The sequence below is a fragment of the Larimichthys crocea genome, unplaced genomic scaffold (genome assembly GCF_000972845.2).
Source record: "Larimichthys crocea isolate SSNF unplaced genomic scaffold, L_crocea_2.0 scaffold655, whole genome shotgun sequence".
In the NCBI taxonomy this organism is placed as follows: domain Eukaryota; kingdom Metazoa; phylum Chordata; class Actinopteri; family Sciaenidae; genus Larimichthys; species Larimichthys crocea.
This window is the reverse complement of record NW_020858622.1, coordinates 5,600-21,243: the sequence shown is the minus strand read 5'-3', so window position 1 is coordinate 21,243 and position 15,644 is coordinate 5,600. Positions and strand designations below refer to the sequence as shown.

General features: G+C 41.5%; 1 protein-coding gene across 1 annotated transcript; it reads left to right on the top strand.

Moving 5' to 3' along the window:
• The first annotated feature begins 3,370 nt into the window (after positions 1-3,370).
• On the top strand, positions 3,371-5,286 carry LOC109139146 (zinc-binding protein A33). The gene has a single exon (XM_019261753.2). The coding sequence runs from the start codon at positions 3,622-3,624 to the stop codon at positions 5,038-5,040; it is 1,419 nt and encodes a 472-aa protein (XP_019117298.2). The 5' UTR covers positions 3,371-3,621; the 3' UTR covers positions 5,041-5,286.
• Positions 5,287-15,644: the final 10,358 nt, after the last annotated feature.

Below are 15,644 nucleotides of genomic sequence, written 5' to 3'. Positions count from 1 at the left end.
CTACGATCCTCTGCTTCAACATGGAACTCTCTGTCCTCTTCCTTCCCAGTGGCAGGGATCCTGGCCTTCCTCTTCTTCTTAGAAACTGGTGAAGCTTCTTAAACCACCATCTGCACTCAGTGTGTAGAGTCTGCTCCTTATGTGTTCTGCTGTTGATCCCAGTTCACTTTAGTGATTAAAGGTCTCCATTCCCTGAAGGGCTTCAGGGATCATGAGGACCTCTTGTAATCCTCTGCAGCTTCATCGATGGGACTGAATCTGTGGTTGGTGTGTGTTTCTGAATCCGACAGACGAGACACACCGGCTGCTGATGGTCCAGACAGACCAGCCTTAGTTTCTCTGAGTGCAGACTGGCAGAAGCCTCAGACTTTGCAGAAGCTCCTTCTAGAGAAAGTTGTGAAGTAAGAAGGCTCACACAGGTCTTAAATGCCAAGTTACAGGGTGGGTCATCTTTTGAAGATCTTCTTTACAAACTGGAACATGATGAATCAGTTTTTCGGCCCACCATCTCTGCAGACAGTCTTTACAGAAGCTGTGGCTACATGACAACAAGACAGGATCTGTGAAGACGTAACAGATTGGACAAGAGAAATCCATCTCTGCTTGACAAACCTGAGCAGCCATTTCTGAGCGAGGCTGAAAACTCAGCAGGTCTTCAGACGGAAATAGCCAGCTGATCCCTAGAAGTTCCCTAAATCTTTGAATGTCTCTGCAGAGATGCAGTCAGCATCAGTGGAAATAGCAGTATTCCAGTATTCCCAGTAATCCCCTTACTCCTTATTTCTTCTCTCTCAGTGGAAGTTGTGAGCTTTGTATCCTGTCGCTGTCTCGCGATGCATGTATCTCCGTCTGTGTGTGTCAGGAAGTGCACATGTTTCCTGTATCTTGATGTTCAGAGAGTAGGATGGAGTCAGGACATTTTTGAACAGATGTATAGAAAGGGGGTGTTGTTCTCATGTGGTTTCAGCTTTGCTTTGTCTTTGAGTCGTCGCTCTCCTAAAAACTCTCTTAAAGCAACCAGTGAAGTAGCATTATTCCAGTATTTCCAGTAACCCAGTAACTCAGTTCCTGGGAATAAGGAAACAGTAGATGTATTTATTAACTAGGATTTAAAAAAAAGTTTTGTGAATAAGTAAAAAAATATAATTAATTGGTTTCTAACATTTGTCTTACTCTGTAATTCAGGCGGATGCTATAAAAACAAAAAGGTAACAATGCAGTGCAAATAGTAGCATATTTTTAGAACTAATATTAGAATTCATTCAGGTGTTGTAGGCCACAAAAAAATGTTAGGACTCTTTCATGTTGAGAAACACAATGTCTGTCAGTGAGGTAACATAAGAGGAATAAATGACTCAGGAACATTTGAACATGTCTTTGTGACTTAAGCAATTTAAAACCTTCAACTTGTAAACGTAAAGCATGACTAACAACTAACTCCACATAATGATGAGGAGGCATGTGCAGCTCCCACTTCCCCGTGCATAAGCTGCCTCTAGACACTGCACAACAGTCATACTATAACACGGTCAAATGATGACTAGAATGATGTTCAAGTGAGATTTTCATGAATAAAAACACAAAAGTAAAGAGGATCCTGTCATTTTCTAGTTATACACATATCTCTAGCTGTTAGATTACAATATGGTTTTAAAATCTTTCTTATTGGATCATTTGATGTTGAAAAAATGAGACAAAGACTGTCAATGAATTTGTTTGAAAAGACAGAAGGAGTTAACAGAAAGCCTTTATCTCATAACAGCAACAGCAGATTCTGGACTGAATTCAGTTCATTCAGTTTTAAAGATGACAGGATAAACTTTGTGTACTGAACAGAAACAAGGTCACAAAGTGTTACAAAGGCAAATATTAAAACAAGAAAAAAAATAATATATATAAAAAGAACAAACAATAAAACATAAACAATGAATCAACATGTAAACAACAGGCGACAACAACAGGCACTTTAAAAACTGCTGAAATCAGGTTTTTCTTTTTTAATTCAAACTTACAAACCTGATTTTAACACAACACAAACTGTCTTCATGTGGTCATGGAGATGAAAGATTCTATTTGAACCACCATTGAAAATGAAGTGAATGTTCTGCTAGATCTGCTTGATATGCACACAGTGCATATGAGAGAGCTCTAGATTGGGATCCCTCCTCTGTGGCTCTTCCTGAGGTTTCTTCCACCTTTTTTCCCTGTTAAAGGTTTTTTGTGGGCAAGTTTTTCCTCACTCGAACCGAGGGTCTAAGGACAGAGGGTGTCACTCCCTGTACAGATTGTAAAGTCCTCTGAGGCAAATGTACTTTGTGACTTTGGGCTATACAAATAAAATTGATTTGATTTGATTTGATTTGATTTATTGGTAAGTGATGAGGTTTACTATAATATATATTGCAGTTATTCAGTGTGTTTAATTCAGTCCAGAATCTGTTGCTGTTATGAGTAAAAGGCTTTCTGTTAACTCCTTCTGTCTTTTCAAACAATATTTCATCGACAGTCTTTGTCTCATTTTTTCAACATCACATGATCCAATTAAGAAAGATTTTAAAACCATATTGTAATCTAACAGCTAGAGATGATGTGTATAACTAGAAAATGACAAAGGATCCTCTTTACTTTTGTGTTTTTATTTCATGAAAATCTCACTTGAACATCATTCTAGTCATCATTTGACCAGTGTTATAGTATGACTGTTGTGCAGTGTCTAGAGGCAGCTTATGCACGGGGAAGTGAGGAGCTGCACATGCCTCCTCATCATTATGTGGAGTTAGTCTGTTAGTCATGCTTTATCGTTTACAAGCTTGAAGGTTTAAAATTGCTTAAGTCACAAAGACATGTTCAAAAATGTTCCTGAGTCATTTATTCCTCTTATGTTACATCACTGACAGACATTGTTGTTTCTCAACATGAAAGAGTCCTAACATTTTTTTGTGGCCTACAACCACCTGAATGATAATTCTAATATTAGTTCTAAAAAATATGCTACTATTTGCACTGCATATTGTTACCTTTTTGTTTTTATAGCATCCAGCTGAATTACAAGAGTAAGACATAAATGTTAGAAACCAAATTTTAAATTAATTTTTTTTACTTATTCACAAAACTTTTTTTTAAAATCATAGTTAAATAAATACATCTACTGTTTCCTATTCCCAGGAACTGAGTTACTGGGTTACTGGAAATACTGGAATAATGCTACTTCCACTGGTTGCTTTAAGAGAGTTTTAGAGAAGCGACGACTCAAAGACAAAGCAAAGTGAAACCACAATGAGAACAACACCCCCCTTTCTATACATCTGTTCAAAAATGTCCTGACTCCACCTACTCTCTGAACATCAAGATACAGGAAACACTGTGCACTTCCTGACACACACAGACGGAGATACACGCATCGAGAGACAGACGACAGGATACAAAGCTCACAACTTCCACTGAGAGAGAAGAAATAAGGAGTAAGGGGGTTACTGGGAATACTGGAATACTGCTATTTCCACTGATTGCTGACTGCACATCTCTGACAGAGACATTTCAAAGATTTAGGGAACTTTCTAGAGGATCAGCTGGCTGATTTCCTGTCTGAAGAACCTGCTGAGTTTTCAGCCTCGCTCAGAAATGGCTGCTCAGGTTTGTCAAGCAGAGATGGATTTCTTTTGTCCAATCTGTTACAACGTCTTCACAGATCCTGTCTTGTTGTCATGTAGCCACAGCTTCTGTAAAGACTGTCTGCAGAGATGGTGGGCAGAAAAACTGATTCATCAATGTCCAGTTTGTAAAAGAAGATCTTCAAGAAGTGACCCACCCTGTAACTTGGCATTAAAGAACCTGTGTGAAGCCTTCTTACTTTCACAACTTTCTCTAGAAGAGAAAGCTTCTGCAAAGTCTGAGGCTCTCTGCAGTCTGCACTCAGAGAAACTAAAGCTGTTCTGTCTGGACCATCAGCAGCCGGTGTGTCTCGTCTGTCGAGATTCAAGAACACACACCAACCACAGATTCAGTCCCATCGATGAAGCTGCAGAGGATTACAAGAAGGTCCTCATGAAATCCCTGAAGCCCTTACAGGAGAAACTGGAGACCTTTAATCAAACTAAAGTGAACTGGGATCAAACAGCAGAACACATTAAGGAGCAGACTCTACACACTGAGATGCAGATTAAGGATGAGTTTAAGAAGCTTCACCAGTTTCTAGAAGAAGAAGAGAAGGCCAGGATCACTGCACTGAGGAAGGAAGAGGAACAGAAGAGTTCCATGTTGAAGCAGAGGATCGTAGCTCTGAACAGAGAGATAGCAGCTCTTTCAGACACTGTCAGGGCCACAGAGACAGAGCTGAGAGCTGGAAGTGTCTCATTCCTGCAGAACTACAAGGCTGCAGTGAAAAGAGTCCAGCAGCGCCCCCTGCTGGATGATCCACAGCTGCCCTCAGGAGCTCTGATAGATGTGGCAAAACACCTGGGCAACCTGACCTTCAACATCTGGAACAAAATGAAGGAGATGGTTACATATTCTCCTGTGATTCTGGATCCAAACACTGCAGAATCCCACCTCTTTGTTTCTGAAGATCTGAAAAGTGTGAGATACCAACAGAGAGAGAGACAGCTTCCAAAAAACCCAGAAAGATTTGAATACTATGCCACAGTCCTGGGATCTGAGGGCTTTGACTCTGGGACTCACAGCTGGGACGTTGAAGTTATTAATCAGGCAGACTGGGGAGTGGGTGTGATAAAAGAATCTGTCACACGAAAGGGAAAGATTCCGACTGGATACTGGGGAATATGGTTCTGCGATGGTAAATACAAAGCATACTCTCCATCGCTGACAGATAAAAATCTCTCTGTGAAGAAACCACTCCAGAGGATCAGAGTTCATCTGGACTGGAACAGAGGAAAGCTGTCATTCACTGATCTGGATACTAACACAAACCTTTACACCTTCTCACACACTTTCACTGAGAGGCTGTTTCCATACATCAACACTATAAATACAGTGCCAATAAGGATATCACCAGTGAAAGTCACTGCACAGGTAGAGATGTAGGCTGATGATGGTGACATGTATCAGACTAACACACTTAACCAACATGTATGGAGGCACTGGAGGTGTACATGTAGAGATGTGTAAAGAATAGCCATGTTTCATATTGCATACAATCACTAAAGCTTGGGAATTTTGTGATGGAAGTTATTTTGAGTTTGCATGTTGTAGGACAAAATCCATGTATAAACACGTGAAACAAAAATTAAATTAGTAAATTCAACAACTTCAGTAACACTAACATAACATAAATCAAATCAACATAAAAGGTTCAGTAGTTAGCGGGGAACAAATGAGGAACAAATGAGGAGCTAACTGCTAGTGAAGCATTAGTTAATGAGTTACTTCTAATCAAACTGTATCCAGTGATTTACTGAACTTTACCACTAGTTTACTACTTACTTTACTAGTTACTGGAGAAATCAGAAGAAAGAATTTATAACTGATAAATCGTTATTAAGTGCTTCATTGGTTACTATATAGTAGGAAATGAAGATATTCTATATTAATAAATCATAAGATAATGACTAGTTCATGAATATCTGTGAATCAATCAATCAAAGTTGTTTATTCTCTCACCTGTTGTTTACATGTTGATTCATTGTTTATGTTTTATTGTTTGCTTCTTTATGTTTTTTATGTTTTCTTTTCTTTTCTTGTTTTAACATTTTGCTCTTACTTTGTGACCTTGGTCATGTTCAGTGCACCAAAGTGTAGCTCTGTCATATTTAAAATTGAATAACAATTTCTATGATTTCTGTATGATTTTCTTCCTGCTGAATATTATTCTGTATTTGTAAAAATAAATAAATAAAGTCACTAGCCTCGGAGACTTACACTGTGCTTCACTTCATCTTTTTCTTCTCTTATTGTCACATTGCAGCAGCTTTTTCATCACAATTGTTGTCCAAGAAAATAATTGTTGTTTCTTTTTGCATCTCTGTTTCTCTGAGTGTGTACAGCAACATGGTATCTAGTGAGCTTCAGAGGTGTTGGGTTAGAGTTAGGTGTGTTTTTGAACTCTGAACAGAGGCCTGAACACGATCTGGAGGCAGCTGGTCCCTCAGAGATAAAGGTTGCACTTCAATTGTATGTATATGCATATGTATAGAGATATAAAAATAAGAGTGCAGATATATGTGAATATGTTATAAGATGGGGATTGGGTGGGGTGTAGATGGATGGATGCAGGATCATGCTGCAGAGGCCCCTAGTGTGTCACCAACACATTTCATTACATCCAGAGTCAGAAGCATCATAAGTGTGGTTATGAGGAGTACCACTGGGTGTGAGGGGATTCTTTGGGGCCAACTGGATGAAATCAGGGCAGGAGGTGATAGAGTGTGATGATCCTTGACACAATTTAAGTGCGATTTAAGTGCACTAATTACATGTAATCTATTACAAGCCTAACCTCTGAACAGAGGTATTAGACATGAATAGATCATATAGACTGTATGTAGACTTGGACTTGTCATACGTCAGTTATGTCAAAAAAAGAATCAAATATAATAAATCCTATTACAGTATGTGGGACTGGATCCAGTTGGACCGGGAGGAATAAAAAAGTAAAATCAGAAGCACAGTTGACACATTTTCACTCTTTCTTTTAATCTTTCCTGTCCATCCCATATATGAGAATGTGCCATTAAAGGTTCAGTGTGTCAGATTTACTCTATTCACAGAATATGGCAATGGAATATGATATCCATAACTATGTTTGCTTTAATGTATAATCACCTAAAAATATGAATCATTATGTTTTTGTTAACTTAGAATGAGACTTTTAAATCTATCCTCCTATGTTAAACATATGTTCATGTTATGTCTCTACAGTATGGACAAATGAAACTAGCTCTAGACTGTGCATTCCACAATGTTCATGCGTTTTGCAGCCGTCATAGTTTATCTTTTACACTTGGAAGCAGACGGTGAGGCGAGGCGGTTGCAGTCAGCCACTAAAACCTGCACACTGGTTCTTTAAGTTACACGTCCGAGTCAAAAAGTCAGCATCCCTACTAGTTCAAGCATCATGGAGCGTTTGCAAGTCATGCAAGTGGAGCTAGTTTATTCGATTGAACGCACATTATTCTGTCAGTGTGGAACAATAATTAGTTTTTTATAATTTTTATGATGCTCCTCAGGTTTCATGTCCTGGAGTTCATCTCTCAGCCAAGGATGATATCTACCTCAGCATGTGCTTCATGGGCCGGTACCGTCAGTCTGAATGTCTCCCTGCCATCTTTCCTCTGCTGTTTCATGAGAAGATGAAAAAAATGTGAATGGACTCCTTACTGGGTCCATTCATCTTCAGGAATGGCTAGTAGTTTAATCAGATGAGCAGCTGATCTCTGGTACACCTTGTCCTTTACTTGAACATTAGCCAATGGAATGCTGCCTCTGTGCTGTGGTGGACATCCTTCACCTTGTTGACTGGCCAAAGGAATCAGGGGAGATGGTGGTGGACAATCATGACCATGTTGTCCAGATTGATGTTCTCTGTGTCTTCCTGCCACTTCTTATGGGATGCAATACAGGGAGATAGCTGTGTGGGTGGAAACATCTTTGGAACTGTTACGGAATTTTCTATCCTTAGGTTACACGAGGTTACGTGTGGGCCTTGAGGTCCTCAGCAGTATTAGTTGTTTGGCTTTGGTTGAGAACAGTATGTACCAGCCTGTCTCAACACTGTGGTGGCCAGGGTCAAAGAGACCTATTGCTGCCTTCCTAATCATAATAGATAGCTGCTATTGATGTTCCAATCTGCGTGAACAGACATCTGTGTCTCCAGACTACAATATGCTGACAGTAACACACCATGGGTAAAGACATTCTCTTTGGCTAATTCTGGGCGTATAGTATTTGTGGTGTTATCTTGGGGTTTAAAGTCTATCCACTAGCACAAGTTCGGCAGAATGTGAGACCGACTAAAGCACTTCTGATGAACTTTGAGAGTGTCTCTAATTCTCCTTGGCCAAGTGTCAATAAATAATACAGCATAAGACTTTAGAGACTCCTGAACACTTTCTTCCTTCCTGACGTCACCGTTGACTTCAGCAATTTCTCCACAACAGGAACCTTTGGTTTGGCTCTCCATTTCTGGCATTGGGCACAATGATGTTGATGGTGCTGTGCTGCTTCCCTGTCCCTGAGGATCCAGAACCGACACTGAACCTCAGCAAAGACTCTTTGTGGTCCAGCTTTGTCACTGGGTGCTTTAGATGCAACACCACTGAGTGCACAATGTCTGAACTGAGGGCTCCTGTACTGGTGTCTCTGGAGACAAGGCAAGGGGAAGGAAACTTCCTGATGAGATGAGCTTGCCACTCTCGAGGGCCTCGTACTCTTCAGGAAAACTTTCCATTTGTTCCTGACACAATATGGTGGTTTGAGTCATTTGATAATCTGCAGCTGAGGGAGCTCTTGACTGATGACATGCTGTTGTCCTTTCATGACACTGAAGGTAATCCTTTGACTTAAAACATTCAAACTTTAGCTTCAAATATAAAAAAGATGGATATGAGTTTACAAGGTTAAACTTTGACTGGACTGTTTTGACACCCTTGAGCCTATAACATTGAAGGAATCAGGTGACTGAATTTGAAACAATCAAACCAAACTCAGCTGTGGGTCAGCCACATGTAAATGGTTGTCTAATAATCAAGAAGTTGGCAAGGTTCAATTCTTGGATGCAGCACAGACCAGCCCCCCAATTAACTAGATCATTGCGAGCCTTTAGATGCCTGTATCACTTGATCATTTGGACACCTGCATGGCACCCTCTGCCATCAGTGGTATGAAATACAGTATTTGTAAAACTTGAGGAGCGTCAGGTAGATGATGCAATAGACAATGTCTGATCTCCAAACTCATCATGATAAAAAAGATTTACAAAACAGAGAAAAAATAAATCACTTATGTGATGTTTGTTGTTATTAAAAATTAAGGATTATACCTGGGGTTCATATGGTTAACTCGGATAATAAGTGTTTCCTGTGTCTTGCATGTCTCCCGTGCACTCCATGGATATTTGGATGTGTTTTTGCAAGTTCAAGGACAGGGGACAGGACGTGAGAAACAAGCCTAGAGGGGGGGTCATTGTAGATCATAATGTTCGTGCGGAGTCAACTCATCAGTGAGGGCGGCTGTCCGCGCAGCCCATTTTTTAAGAAATGTATAAGAACCAAACTGTTAAGAGCTCCGCAGGGAGCCTTTGCTTTCCTGTAACCCCTTTTGGTGTGTGGCACTGTTTAAAAAAAAGCTCCTTCTTGTACAAAAATAATAAAGTCAACTTAAACTTTGATACTATTTGAATCCAGTCTTTCTTATTCGAAGGGTTGTTCTTCAAATTACCCGTAAACATTTGTGGTGATGTTGATACATGATCGATAGAAAGAACACATGGCAGTTCAAATGACCAACATAATCAGACTATAAATGTTCTTTTTTTTAATTACTAATTATCTATTTAATATTCTAGAGGCCTTGTTAGTAACAAGAAAGGAAAAAATGGGAAGGAGCAACTTAATTAAATACTGTTAACAAAAGTAAAAATTTATACTTTGATTTATAGAATTATTTGTAATGTACTCCAGCGCATGGATTCCATTGTAGGTCCACACGGCTTGATGAAAATATAAAATATGGTCTGCTGATTTAAGATATAAGTTCACCCATAAATAAAGCACTGAAGAGCAATGCTTGGAAGTAACAACCACACCGGTCCGTACAGTTCACGGTTTAGCCAATTCCAAGATGTCCTGACAAACCACCACGCTCTCTATCAAGATATAAACCAGCAAAGACAGTTGTTGTCACTTTTTCTCTCTGAGGACAGAGACACACACTGCAGACAACAGATACAAATCTACTGTATCCTGTACTGTAACTGAGTACTGGGAACTCTGGAATACTGCTACTTCCATCTGCTGCTTTAAAAAGAGTTTTGAGGAGCGACGATTCAAAGCAAAGCAAAGTGAAACCAATGTGAGAGTAATGCTTTGGACACAGCCCTGTCAGACAGTTATGTCTTGGTATTTAAAAAGCTGTCCTGACTCCACCTATTCTTGAATATCAAGACAAACCAGGAAACAAAAGTTCATTTGCTGAAAACAGAACACACTGAGAGACAGACGACAGGATACAAAGCTCACAACTTCCATAGACAGAGAAGAAATAAGGAGTAAGGGGATTACTGGATACTGGAATACTGCTTTTCCACTGATGCTGACTGCACATCTCTGACAGAGACATTTCAAAGATTTAGGGAACTTTCTAGAGGATCAGCTGGCTGATTCCTGTCTGAAGAACCTGCTGATGTTTCAGCCTCGCTCAGAAATGGCTGCTCAGGTTTGTCAAGCAGAGATGGATTCTTTTTCCAATCTGTTACAACGTCTTCACAGATCCTGTCGTGTTGTCATGTAGCCCAGCTTCGTAAAGACTGTCTGCAGAGATGGTGGGCAGAAAAACTGATTCATCAAGTCCAGTTTGTAAAAGAAGATCTTCAAGAAGTGACCCACCCGTAACTTGGCATTAAAGAACCTGTGTGAAGCCTTTTACTTTCACAACTTTCTCAGAAGAGAAAGCTTCTGCAAAGCTGAGGCTCTCTGCGTCTGCACTCAGAAAACTAAGGCTGTTTTCTGTCTGGACCATCAGCAGCCGAGTGTTCCCTCTGTCGAGATTCAAGAACACACACCAACCACAGATTCAGTCCCATCGATGAAGCTGCAGGAGATTACAAGAAGGTCCTCATGAAATCCCTGAAGCCCTTACAGGAGAAACTGGAGACCTTTAATCAAACTAAAGTGAACTGGGATCAAACAGCAGAAACACTTAAGGAGCAGACTCTACACACTGAGATGCAGATTAAGGATGAGTTTAAGAAGCTTCACCAGTTCCTAGAAGAAGAAGAGAAGCCAGGATCACTGCACTGTAGGAAGAAGAGGAACAGAAGAGTTCCATGTTGAAGCAGAGGATCGTAGCTCTGAACAGAAGATAGCAGCTCTTTCAGACACTGTCAGGGCCACAGAGACAGAGCTGAGATCGGAAGTGTCTCATTCCTGCAGAACTACAAGGCTGCAGTGAAAAGAGTCCAGCAGCGCCCCCTGCTGGATGATCCACAGCTGCCCTCAGGAGCTCTGATAGATGTGGAAAACAACCTGGGCAACCTGACCTTCAACATCTGGAACAAAATGAGGAGATGGTTACATATTCTCCTGTGATTCTGGATCACAAACACTGCAGAATCCCACCTCTTTTGTTTCTGAAGATCTGAAAAGTGTGAGATACCAACAGAAGAGAGACAGCTTCCAAAAAACCCAGAAAGATTTGAACGTTTGTCACAGTCCTGGGATCTGAGGGCTTTAACTCTGGACTCACAGCTGGGACGTTGAAGTTAATAATCAGAGCAGACTGGGGCAGGGGTGGTGAAAAGGATCTGTCCACGAAGGGAGAGATCTGGATGGATGCTGGGTGATATCTTCTCCGATGGTAAATACAGAGCATACTCTCCATCCTGAAAGATAAAAATCTCTCTGTGGAAGAAACTACTCCAGAGGAAGCAAGTTCATCTGACTGGAACAGAGGAAAGCTGTCGTCACACTGATCGGATACTAACACAAACCTTTACACCTTCTCACACACTTTCACTGAGAGGCTGGTTTCCACACATCGACACTTTAAACAGTGCCAATAAGTATCACCAGTGAAAGTCACTGCACAGGGTAGAGATGTAGGCTGATGATGGTGGACATCAGACTAACACACTTAACCGACATGTATGGAAGGCACTGGAGGTGTACAGTAGAGATGTGTAAAGAATACCATGTTTCTATTGCATACAATCACTAAGCTGGGCATTTTGTGGGATGGAAGTATTTTGAGTTGCATGGTGGACAAAATCCATGTATAACATGTGAAAACAAAAATTAAATTAGTAAATTCAACTATTCAGTACACTACAAACCTTTAAAAAAACCAACATAAAGGTTCAGAAAGATTTAACATGAATAAATCTATTAGAAGATAGTGCTTCATTGGTTACTATATATAGGAATTTAAGAATTCTATATTCATACACATAAGATAATGACTAGTTCATGAATATCTGGTGAATCAATCAATCTAAGTTTTGTTTTATTCTCTCACCTGTTGTTTCATGTTGGTTCATTGTTTATGTTTTATTGTAACTGTACATATGTTTGTGTTAATTTGTCCTGTACACCTGACATCTTGCACGTTGTCCCGTCCCTGGGAGAGGGATCCACTCCTCTGGTGGCTCTTCCTGAGAGGTTTCTTTCCACATTTTTTTTCCCTGTTAAAGCGTTTTCGTGGGCAAGTTTTTTCCCATCACCGAAACCGGAGGGTCTAAGGACAGAGGGTGTCACTTTGTGACTTTTGGCTATACAAATAAAATTTGATTTGATTGGATTTGATTTGGTTTGGCGTCTTTTACTTTTTTCGTTTTCGTTCTGTGTTTTAATTTTGCCACCGTTGTGACCTGGCTCATGGTACAGTGCACCAAAGTGTAGCCCTTGTCATATTAAATAAATAAATAATTGAAATGAATAACAATTTCTATTATTTTTGTATGATTTTCTTCTCTGCGGAATATTATTCTGTATTTTAAAAATAAATAATAAAGTCACTAGCCTCAGAGACTTTACACTGGTGCTTCCTTCAATCTTTTTCTTCTCTTATTGTCACATTGCAGCAGCTTGTTCACACAAATTGTTGTCCAAGAAAAGAATTGATTGTTCTTTTGCATCTCTGTTTCTTGAGTGTGTACAGCAAACATGGTATCTAGTGAGCTTCGGAGGTGTTGGGTTAGAGTTAGGTGTGGTTTTTTGAACTGCTGAACAAGGCCTGAACATGATCGGGGCAGCTGGTCCTCAGAGATAAAGGTGCACTTAATTGTACGTATATGCTATTATAGAGATATAAAAATAGAGTGCAGATATATGTGAATATGTTATAAGATGGGGATTGGTGGGGTGAGTGGATGTGATTGCTGCGGATCACTGCTGCAGAGGCCCTCGTGTGTCACCAACACTTCATTACACTCCAGCTCAGAGCATCGGTAAGTGTGGTTTATATGGGGTAGCACACCTGTGGTGTGAGTGTATTCTTCTACATCATCTTCCTGGCTGGACGGGCGGGTTGAAACCCAGTGAGCCTTGGAGCTGCCTGTCGCCTGACTGATCCAAGACGTGTCATGGGTTCGTATTCTATCCATGGGAGGTGAGTGCTCCATGTGCCAGGTGATTTGGCAGTGACGCAACGTAGAGCTGACTCCATGTCCTGATTGGCCTCTCTGTTTTGCCATTAGTTTTGCGGATGTAGCCGGAAGACAAGCGGCAGTAGCGCCAGAGCATGACAGAAAAGCCCCCCACGCCTGCGAAGCAAACGAGGTCCTACTGACGAAAACCATGCTGTACGAGAAGATTGGCCGTTTCTAGAGCAGAGGGCGTTAGGAACGGGACAAAGTGAACTGCTTTCGAAAAGCGGTCAACAGATGGTGAGTATGGTGGTGTTACCTTCAGACAGTGGCAGACCTGTGACAAAATCTGTGGTTTCGTGGTTGTATCTGAGGCAAAAATTCATGATAGGGGATCAGGTTTAACATTTCTGGAACCAGGCCGGTATGTAAGAGTGAACTTAAACCTTCCTAGGAACAAAGCCCAACAGGCTTGAGTGAGTTCAGTCTCCTGGCAGAATGAAGGTAGGACAGATTTTGTGATCTGTCCACACTATGAATGGGTGTTGGGCTCCCTCCGCCAGTGCCTCCACTCCTGAAGGCTAGCACTACCAGCTGAGCAGCTCTCGTTGCCTACATCAAGTTTCTCTCTGCTGGGGAAAGGCGATGGGAAAAGGCGGTGCAGGGATGCAGTTGTGTGTCCTTGGGGGAAAGCTGGGAAAGAACAGCCCCAACACCAACATCAGAGCGTCAACCTCCACAAAATTGGAGTGAGGTCTGGGTGCATGAGAACAGGGGCAGTGGTGAACAGATGTTTCAGTTGGGTGAATGCAGTTTCTGCCTCAGAAGTCCAGGAAGGAGGTTTGAGTGAGTTTTTGGTGAGAGGTGCTGCCACTCTGCTGTAATTTCGTATGAAGCGTCTGTAAAAGTTGGCAAAGCCGAGGAAGCGCTGCAGCTGCTTTCGGGTTATGTGGGTTGGCCAATCAGTTACAGCTTGGATCTTAGCTGGATCTGCCTTCATTTGCCCCTGTTCAATGATGAAGCCTAGGAAACTGACTGAGGCAACATGAAATTCACACTTCTCTGCCTTGACGAAAAGTTTTGTTTTCCAACAGTCTCTTGAGACAGGTGGACATGCTGGGTGTGTTCCTTGAGGTTTCGGGAGAAAATCAAGATCCAGTAAACAAAAATGAACTATTGAGCATGTCTCTCAGAACATCATTGACGAGGGCTTGAATCTGCTCGCAATTATTAGCCCAAAAGCAGACCAGGTACTCAAAATGGCTGAGGGGGGTTGAAGGCTGTTTTCCACTCATCTCCTCCTTATCCTGATCAGGTGGTATGCGTTACGGACAGAACGAAGACAGTTAAAGGACAAAAGATGCTCCATGTTAACTATTCATTACGTGACCAATCAATGTGAGGGTTGTGCAGTTTCAACCAGGGGAGGCCAAGAACTATAGGAGCATTGGATGAAGGCAAGATAAATAATTTTATGGTTCTTCTGGTTACCACACAAGATTAATGTTACTGGGACTGTGCAGTGAGTGACTGAGCAAGTAGACTACCATCTACGGCTCATCAACTGTCTCAGGGGATGAATGGGCCTATGGGGATGCCAGCTTGTGACACAAAGAGGAGTCTATGTAAATTATAATCTGAACCACAATCAACTAAAGAAATGCTGGGGAATGACTCACCATTATGGATCAGAGTGGACTGAAGCTGAACCCATGGATTAGAGGTCGCTTTAGAAGTAGTGGTGTGGCTCATCAGGGACCTCTGTGTTACTGATGAGCCCCGTCTTTCGGCCGTCCAGTGCAGTGGGCTAGGAAGTGATCAGCAGCTCCACAATAAAAACAAAGCTTGGAGGCTCGGCGGCGCTGCCGCTCCACAGGTCAAGGTAAAACGAAATTGCCAAATTGGCTCATCTCAGGGGTGGTGACACTGGCTTGGCCTGGCTTTCTTTCAGGGCTGGGAGTACTGGGGAGCGCGGTGTCCTGAAAGGGGACTGACGAGATGTTCTCTCCCTGCGCCGCTCTCTAAGGCGGTTATCTAAATGAATGGCAAGGGAGATAAGTGATTCTAAATCTTCTGTCTCATCCCTAGCAGCTAACTCATCCTTCACATAATCACTCAACCCATGGAAAAAGGCCCCATGCAAAGAGGTTTGATCCCACCCACTCTCAGCAGCCAAAATCCGAAAATCCAGTGCATACTGAGCAACTGATAAAGAGCCCTGTCTCATGGAAAATAGGCGCTGTCCTGCTTATTTTCCCTGAACGGGGTGATCAAAAATTTGTTCCATTTCTAGGACAAACTGTGAGTAAGAGATACAGATCGGTGAGTTGCTGTTCCATGCTGCTGTTGCCCACTCGGAAGCTTACCTGTCAACAGCCCCATAATAAAAGAA

Bases quoted from the DNA above. Each gene is read 5' to 3' on its own strand.
- LOC109139146 (XM_019261753.2), top strand. From the start codon at position 3,622: ATGGCTGCTCAGGTTTGTCAAGCAGAGATGGATTTCTTTTGTCCAATC.